General features: G+C 41.6%; 1 protein-coding gene across 1 annotated transcript in view; it reads right to left on the bottom strand.

Moving 5' to 3' along the window:
- Positions 1 to 239: 239 nt before the first annotated feature.
- The window catches only part of MEI1 (meiotic double-stranded break formation protein 1), a 51,325-nt gene continuing 42,061 nt past the window's right edge, over positions 240 to 9,503 (bottom strand). Inside the window, exons 24-31 of the mRNA XM_048501539.1 lie at positions 7,781 to 7,891; positions 6,941 to 6,994; positions 6,640 to 6,830; positions 6,138 to 6,219; positions 3,868 to 3,971; positions 2,035 to 2,166; positions 1,395 to 1,510; positions 240 to 538 (exon numbers count right to left, since the gene is read on the bottom strand). Coding sequence (XP_048357496.1) covers positions 493 to 538; positions 1,395 to 1,510; positions 2,035 to 2,166; positions 3,868 to 3,971; positions 6,138 to 6,219; positions 6,640 to 6,830; positions 6,941 to 6,994; positions 7,781 to 7,891 — 836 coding nt within the window. The 3' untranslated portion in view covers positions 240 to 492. The remainder of the gene's footprint in view (positions 539 to 1,394; positions 1,511 to 2,034; positions 2,167 to 3,867; positions 3,972 to 6,137; positions 6,220 to 6,639; positions 6,831 to 6,940; positions 6,995 to 7,780; positions 7,892 to 9,503) is intronic.

The raw sequence follows: 9,503 nt of genomic DNA, 5'->3' as shown, positions 1-9,503 counted from the left end.
ATGCTTAGTTCTTGTTTGAAATTGGTTAAAAGCATCACCATCACTGCCACTGCTGAAAGGCAAAACAAGCCTAGTAACCAGAGTGCTAACCACCAATTTGGCAAGATGTATTAAATTGATTGATCTACCACAGCCTTCCTCTTGTGACTGATTATACAGAATACACACTATGGTTTTACATTTCCCTTTCCATCTGAATACAGAGGTGACTCAGAAAACAAAACAGATTATTTACTTACTTCAAGCGCTTAGTGAATTTATTAATTATAAAAATAAGCCTGAAATGAACAGACTATCCAAGGCAAAATTATTTTTAAAGTTTTCTTTCAGAGTTGTATACTGAACAGCTTACTAAATCAACTGTTGTTTCTGGAGCAATTTCTCATCTCTGGCACTGTATTTCTTTAAGTTTGCTGGCTGGAAAGAAGTTGCAGAGGCAAGTTACTGTATCCATTCATTGTGCTTCTGTGCAGTACTATTGGTTTCCTTATCTCAGTCTGTAATGTGAGAGAGAGACACAGCCACTCCTCCAAGACATCTGAATTCAAGGTATGGGTGAAAAAATAAAGGAAATAAGACCTGCAGATGTATACTGCTGAGAATACATATATTCACTACACATACATATATGCATACACATACACAGTTATGCTCAGAAGCCTTTGGCTACAAATCTGTCACTTGATTTAAGACATGTGTTTCATTCCATTTCAGAAACTCACATAACTAAAGTTTTTGGATTATATTTGTCCAGCTAGTAATGTTTCTTCTTTAGCCAAAAAAGGGAGCTGAACAGATTGCTTTAGTATTCACAGTTATTTCTTTCAAACGGTATCCGCTCTCACATTAACGGTAGTACTATATACTTTGGTTCTGTACTTTCCTTTTAAGTACATAAGTCACTACTGTAAGTGACAGAACTGTCTGCAACATTCTCTTTTCTGCTGCTTATCCTCATATTTTGGAAACTACTGCTGAACCGAACAACAAACTATTCTCAAAGCTTAGCAGGAGAGCTTCCAGCAGCAACCTTCTACTGCAAATCTCCTTTACCCACAAAGGAATAAAAATAAGGAAAAAATGAAAAAGAAATACCTGCCTTTGACCATCCTATGAAAACATCCACAACATAGTACTATAACATACCTAATGTCAAGAGTACATTTCCGGCTACTATACTATATTTCTTTTTATCTAATATTTTCTTTGCATCCTACTGTGTCTGAGTTCAAATGGTAAAAAAGACCAAAATCACAAAATGACGGACAGAAAAAAGAAAGCGAATAGACTCCTCTACATAAAATAGGTAACGACTAACAAACCTATCCTGAACTTCCCTCCAAGCCATGCAGCTGCCTGCATCTGACACTCAGACAATTTTTGCCAAAGGATACACAATGTTTTGATGGGTCAGTTGAGTCCTGCTTGTTGAGGGAAGACTTTCCAGCAAGGTTTGGATAGATGCTCTTTGAGTTGAATTCAGCTGGCATTTCCCATTAAGAAGCTGGCACTGAAATGAAAGGTATTAAGGAAATAATTACCAAGTTTATTCCTTCACTTCCTCCAATAGCAATACAGGGCATGTCCAACAGCAATAAAAAGCATCCACAGAGAGCAATTTTCCCTGCTGTTGGTTTAACACTATAGCATTAAACCAAAACACAGAAATCATACAGGAAGAGTCTTTCAATAAAGAAGGAGTCTTTTACCCAGTTCACTCTTCTAATGTCAAAATGCCTCATTTTTGCGTAGTAGTTGCCAATCCTGGTCTACTTTCCTTCTGAGAGGAACTGAAAGGAGACTAGTATCTACGTGCACATATAGTTTTGCTGCATTCCCAATAGCATAAGGTTACTCTTTTTGACCTGGTGCTAGCTGTAGACATTTTGCTTCTGGAGTCACAATCACCCACCTGTCCAAATTTTTTTTGTGCTGACAACTAACAAAAAAAGGCATAAGCTGGAACCACTTTCTCATGACTTCACAGTCAGCAATCGCTCATTATTACTCAATCACCTTTACCAAAGAGCTCACCTGGAGAAGAAAGGAGTGAAGAGTTCTGACTGTAGAATCAGGAAGTTCTGACAATTTGGTATTTGAAGCTTCTTCAAGTACATGGCTAATTTCACTTAGAGAAATAAGATCGGTGCTCTGATACTGAACATACTTAACCAAAACAAAAGGTAAGTTATATGTGAATTCCAACAGACTTATCCGCTAGCAGACAGCCAAAGCTGCCACAAACTTTATTGCACCAGAATGTCTCAGCGATATTCAAGTATGTTAGAAACTGCTATGTAATTACTTGTCATATTTTGGGCAGGGGATGGGGATAGAGATAGAGGGCCAACTGAATATTTTTTTCAGTTTAATGATTCTGTAAAGGCTTATGTCAGAAATAAACTTCCAGCACACATGAATGTGTGTTTTCAGCAAAGAAAGGAAAACCATTTCTTCACACACAGAGGTGTTTATTAAGTCTAGAAGTCACAGGAAAGGAAGAGGAAAATATACCAACACCTCTGAAGATTGAAATTTTATTGGCGACCTTAATTCATATTAAAGTTTTGCTCGTGACCCTTTTTATATTAATACTTCAATTAGCTCCCTCTGTTATGTAGTCTAAATACTTTAAAATTAATATTTTACTTAGAATATATGGCCAATTATACCCAAGGTGGAGGCGAATGTTTACCACAGCAAGATTTCTTGTATGGATGTATTTCTTCTAGCCCCACTTTCACTTTCCACTCTCTCTGCAGCAAGCAAATCCACTTATAGCACGATTTTAATTTGCTTCGCTGCCAGAGCAGGACAAATTTGCCAGTGGGCACAGCTTCGCACCGGACCTCTTCCCTCCCTGCCTCCAGTCAGCCCGTCTAGTCTTAGCCCCCCCACACACACACACACTCCCTCACGCTGCTTTGCATGCTTCCTCTCCTCCCTGTTGCCGACTACTTCCCGCTTATCCTGCTGTATCATTTCTATTGGCCGTGGCCTCCCCACTCCTGCATATCTTTAGATCTTTATATAAGAATTAAATAACCATATTGATAGATTGATAAATAGATACTAATACTTAAAAATGTAAAAATAATAACACTAGTCAATCAGTCCAAATCAGTGATTGCAGACCACACTGAGAAAAGCTCATTGGTCTTGATGCTTGGGTTTACAGTACATCTGGAGAAGGACGATCACAAACCTGGGAAGCTTGGTAAATGGCATTTCATGTTATCCTTTTGTGGTTTTGCAGTTTGCACGCTACCATTACTCCTACCTCACTTCCCACCATAAAAGACAATCAGTGTTCAAGCAAAGTTTACAGATGCCGTATTCAAGACTTTTCTTATTAAGTTCATCTTTTTTATATCAATCTATCGATAGATTGGTATATCTACTGATAAGATTAAAGATAAAAATTAAAGATTTCACTAAAAATTAAAGCACACTTGCATGATAAAGTATCCGCGAAACATCCCCCTCCCCCGGATGCAAGCAAAGTCAGCTGATGGGTAATGCCTGCCCTGAAGCAAATAGCATGGTGGATAATAATGCCGAGCATGCCCCGAGACAAAGACTGTGAGAACCTCGAAATGTGTAATCGGCCTATGTATCCTACCTTTCAGGCATTAAAATGTCACAAATGTAGCTTTAAAATTACAAGTCTAAACTAATACACATATAATAAATCTGAAACAGCAACAGACTAAACATCAAATCAATTTAAAAAGTCATATAAAAAGTATTTCATGGGGCCTGTATGTTGCTCATCCTTGATGTAGGCTATATGAATGAATGCAGGCATACTATACTACAAGAACATTATACATTTGCAAGGTAATAGTTTATATCCCATGTACTCACCAAAGTAACAAGTCTGAGAATTTCAGGATGAAGAAAGGAATTCTCACCATTCAGAAGTGTGACCAGCAGAAATTTATTCCATGGTTGTGAAGCAACATGTCTTGCTAGAAACGGAGGAACCAGTCTCAGATAGTTTTTTTCAGAAACTATCTAGCTGAAAAGATTCCAACTGACTGCATTTGTGCAAATGAACTTAAAATTTATTTTATGTCATCAAGAAAATATTTAAAAATCAGGCTTCTTAAACAGAAGCAGTATCAATATAAAATTTACTGTCTATGTAAATCAGAAAGTAGTTGTTGCTGGCCACAGTAGAATTTAAGCACTTTAATTTATTCACAATCAAGCAGTACCAGAGGAGGAAAGAAAACATTCAGAGAACATACAGCTGTTACATTAGTCATTTATGAAGCTGGATCACGGACAAATGTAGAACCAAAATTGTTCAGTGATGCCTATTTTGCTTTTTTCTTATTGCAACACATACTTGATCAATTTCACATTGGACCATATTAACATCATAAAGCAGCTGTATGAGTCTTTAATGTCATTGGCACTCTAGTCAGCCAGTGTAGTGGTTACAGTGTCAGGCTAGGATTTAGGAGAACAACTTCAAATGCTCTGTCAGGGAAACTAGCTGCATGATCTTGGACCATTCTCAGCCTAACTGACTTCACAGGATTCTTGTAATAAAATGAAGGAATGGAAAATAATATAAGTCATTTGGAGAAAAAGTGTATAAATGGAGTTTATGCCTGGAAAACTATTTATCATATAATCAGTCTGTAGTCGACCCACGTGGTCAGCGTAAGAACGAGACGAGACGCGGAGATCAGTTCGTCAACGTGCTTGTCATAAGCCCTGCTTTTGCAAGCTCCCATACTCACCGGTGTTCCGTCGGACGAGAGAGTGTCCTAGGACGCGTGTCTCTGGATGCGCCGATCCAGAGGACAGGCGATACCGAAACGGTGGTCCCTGGATGCGCCGATCCAGCGGACTTCGGTATCGCGGCCCTTCCCCAGGCGACGGTGAGCAGGGTGGAGGTTCGAGGATTCCCGGGTTTCGGCACCAGCTTGTAGTCGACCCACGTGGTCAGCGTAAGAACGAGACGAGACGCGGAGATAACATCTGGTGGAGATCGCCAGCAGCGGGAGACCGGAGGTCCGTGTTCCTAGCGAGTCTCCCGCGTGCTGGTTCCTGGCACCTTTTATTGTTATTCTATCGGGGGCGTGTAGGAGGGAGGACCGGGGGGAGTTCCGGGAGAGCGGGAGACGGGAGGTCGGGAGATCATCATGTGATGCATGATCTCACCTGGCTACGTGCGGAGAGGAGCGTAAGCGTCTGAGCCTAATCCTCACCTGGGGGCAAGACCATTGTCCCTGCGCCCGGTGATTGAGCCAGATAGTTCATGACCCGTGACTCAGAGGGGGATGAGGAGTGGGGGTGCGGTGCGACCAGAAGGCCGTAGGTCCGTTGGCGTCCCAACGTTCTACTACGGTGTTGCTGGGTCAGCAGTGCATTACTACATCAGTCCAAACTGAATTTCCCCTCATGCTTGCCCTTCCCCCACACCTGGGATTTTCTATTTTTAGGAATTGTGTCTCACATCTATAGGCTGCTAGTAGTCATTCATCTTAAATATTCTCTTTTATATACTTTCCCACCAATATCCCTTAGTTTGGCACTCTTCTCCATCCCTCAATACTAGCTGCTGCATTTTCTGTCTCAGGTGGATCCCTAACAGGCATTGGATGTCTGAAACATCCCTATTCCTCTACCCTTTCCATTAGCGCAAGGGCCTGCTAGCATTGTATTTTGTTTTACAATGTCTGTGTTCCCCTGCCTTTCTGCCCTTTAGCTCCCTTATGCACTGAAGAATGTTGGTAATGCAGAATCCAATCTATTGTCCTCTTTCAACTACGACAGAACTGATAAAACATGTGACACTGAACACACACACACACACCCCCGCAACAGAGTCTTAGAAAAGTTCATGATCCTGCCTGCATCCATGCGGAGGTACTTCTTCCTAACAATCTAGACTGTAGCACCTTAGGAATAACTAGACAATGAGGTTCTTAGAAGTGATACCTTCTATTTCCATTTTTCATTATGATGTTGCACCTAATATAAGACAGAAAATCCCCTGGAAAAGGAGGGTATAAGCCTTAAGAAAGAGTTTTACTAGCAGGTCCCCAACCCATCACTCCAAGTGCAGATACCATGAAGCAAAATAAAGTGAACCCAAATAAGAGAGACAAAGACTGTACCAATGCCCTGGTTCTTTCCATATAAGTATTCCAACAAGATTTCCAGGCAGCCAATAACAGTTTGTGACAGCAACAAGTCCTTCTGTGAATATAAAGACGACAGTGGACACAGTTATTGTCAGAGAAATCCAATTAAAGACAGCTTTAAAGTGGGTCTTTATCATGTACTTGCTTCACGCTATAACATGTGGTGATATAGCTATATGTTCCTCTCCTGCATCCTGTCAACAGAGTGCAAAATCCTGCTCAGACACCTTAAGGTGGTTTAATAGCCTCTTACTAGGGAAGTCATAAAATACTTGTTATTGAGGGACAAGGCAGGTTTAATAAACATTCTGGAGTTTATACTCAATCTGCATTGAAAATGTCGCAATGAATTCAACCGGGTTTCGCACTATTTCAACAGTTCAAATGAAGAAGACAGTGGAAAGATTTTTTTTTTGGACTGGCATTTTAGATTACTGTTGTTGGTAAACATTTATTTATATTAGTAGACTTATACCTGAACCAAAAGGTTCTGTAGACTGATGACCAAGGACAGGACATGCCGCATAGCCAACGGATACAAAGTGGCATCCTCTTTTGACAGTGGGAGCTCCCTCCCATGTTTGTCCATGTGACGTACAATAAACTTCACAAGGGAAGAAGAGAGGTTCTGCCTAAGGAAGGCTCTTAGAAACTGAAGGATGCTGACTGGATATAAAAGTATCGGTATGTATTAGCATGGAAGAAATCTTCCCATCCCACACATTCCTTCCAGAGTTTTCCCAATTTTGAATGATTCTCACAAAGATGTCACCTACCAAAGAACAATGTTGGCTTCTTCTTTCTAAAAGCAACTGCACAGAAGACTTGATCTACCTCCAGACAGATTACATGATGAACCTTTCAGAAAGCAATCACACAGAGAGATTGGGATGGAAGAAGAGGAAAGAAGCAAACAGGTCTTTAGCATAAAAGGCCACTGTGCAGAGTCTTCCAAAAATTGGCAACTGACCAAGTGGCAGCTCATCCAATATATTCCCTAGGTTATTCATTTACAACAGAGGGCATATGAGGTCAAAATGAGTGAATATATACCACGAACTATACAATATGCTTTTGAGTCATCCTCATTTGAATAGGACAGCTTATGGCTCTAAGCTGATGCTTCCTTCAGAGGATTATGGAATTGCATGGCATTAAGCTCACATTCACAGGACTCATTCACACATCTATTCCAGCACACTGACAAAACATCAAAGAACAATGAGAGAGCATCCGGATTACAGTTCACATAATGAAAGTTTTAATTCCCCAAGAGATCTTGAGTCAGCTGTTTCCAAAGCCACATGTCATGTTGTTTGCCTCATTTACATACACTACCCATATAGTTTATAGAATAGAGTGATTTGCTACAATATATCAGTCAGAAACACAACAGATTTTAAAGATTATCCTGCCCCTGCTTAAAAATGAACAACTGCAAGATACACAGGCAGAACCTGTCCGAAGGCCGACAAGCAACAAATCTCTTCTTAATAGCGTGTTCACAAAAAGCCATAGCTATCCCTTGGAACCTCTAGTTCATGGAACATGTTGCTTAGTTAAGAGAGTTAAGCTGTCAGTAGTCAAGCAGAGGCTACTGAAGTGTTTCAGCTAGCCACTTCCAAAAGAAAGCTTGCTCCTGGAGGAGGAAGGCAGCGTCCAAGTGTGCTGGAGAATTCTCTCAAGTAGCTCTAGCAAAGGAATGTCGGAAAGCAACATAGCCACCACTGCAAAGCAATAGAGGTTTGAACAACAGACTCTGTCACAATGATGCTAGTAAAGTCGGAGGCCATTAGAGCAACACTAACGAAGAACAACAATTGTAATTAATGGACGTATCTCTTTCCCTCCCCCTGATCAAAAAAGATTCCTTTGCATGTCCAGAGGTTCAACGTCCCAGTATGTCTTCTAACCTTTGTAGCCATTTCATATCAATATACCTAATCTTCAGTTGGCCATATCTAATGCCCACTTGTACCTGGGTTTGCAGAAAAAATTGAAATCTTTAAAACATGCATGTATACACATTGGGGGGTTGAAACACCCCAAAATAATAGAAGCAGCACCTGTAGTTTTAAGAAACTCGCTTTGTAAACTGACTTTTGAGTAGATGGTGTGATACCGACATCCACCAGTACCAAACTGCACATTGTAGGTTACGAATGGAGGAGAGGAGAATGATGTATTCTGCTTTGGTTCCCCGCCCAGAGAAGGGAAAGAGAAAATTGTATGGAGGGGGGAATACAGGGGAAAGTAAGATGCTCTCTGAAAGTGCTTGAGGATTCTCCACCACATCATCCACCTGTCCCCTGGTGTGTGAACTGTGCAACTCAGCCATTCCATTTCCCTGGGATGCTTACAGCTTGGAGGAACAGAGTTAAAAGCAGGCAGATACAAGGTCCAGAGGCAGTAAGCACAGTCAGTAAACCAGTCCAGAGTCGAGCACTGTTTTGTCCAAAGCATCAGTACAAGAGGGGGGCAATCCAAGTCCAGAGTCAAGCACGGCTACAATCCAGGGTAACAGGAGTCTGAGATACAGCAAGAGCACACAACAGATAAACAGGGTGTGTGTGACGAGTCACTCCCACAATGTCCCCATCTCACTGACAGTTGTCAGTGAGTTATCTGTACTGTAGTTACATTCTGCCACTCTGTTGTCTGCTTTGTATTTCCAATCAGAGCCTTCTGTGTGTCTGCTCCAGTGGCTTTGGTGAGCCCTCCAGTGACAATGACTGCTCCTGGGCATCGGGCACAGATAGGCTCCCTGAGCTGGAAGGCTGCAGAAACAGGGAGGCCTCCTCTGCTTGCTGCTGCTCCTCTCTTCTCACCCTGCCTTCTGCCTCCATTTCCTGTTCATCTGAGGAGCTCTCAGCAGACTAACCCATGATGACATAGGGGGTCAGATAAAGGCAGGCTTGGCTGGTGGGTGAGAAAGAGAGAAGGAGGCAAGAAAGGAGAAGAGGTTCTGCCCTTTCCTTTTCAGGGAAGGGAAAAGATAAGTAATGGAGAAGCAGAAAATGAGATGCTCTCCACATGCCCTTTTGAGTCCCCCGCTTGTACTGTATAATTCTCATATGTACAGATCCTTTCTGCTTGTAGTAAGATTATGATATCACTAGTTATATTATGTAATATTATCCTACTTTTGCTCAAGCTAGCAAGACAAATCTTAGTACATTTAAAGGAAATCAGGCAGAAAAACCTCTGCAGTGGCTAGGGCAGGGGTCTGTAAGCTGTGGCTCTGGAACCGCATGCGGCTCTTTCAGCCTTATTCTACGGCTCCGCGTGGCCTGGAGGTCGGAGGGTAGCATGGCCAGGTCCCTCCAGAGCAGCACTAGA

This window comes from Sphaerodactylus townsendi, linkage group LG06 (assembly GCF_021028975.2).
Source record: "Sphaerodactylus townsendi isolate TG3544 linkage group LG06, MPM_Stown_v2.3, whole genome shotgun sequence".
NCBI lineage: Eukaryota > Metazoa > Chordata > Lepidosauria > Squamata > Sphaerodactylidae > Sphaerodactylus > Sphaerodactylus townsendi.
The sequence above is the reverse complement of the archived record's forward strand: the minus strand, read 5'-3'. Positions and strand labels throughout refer to the sequence as shown.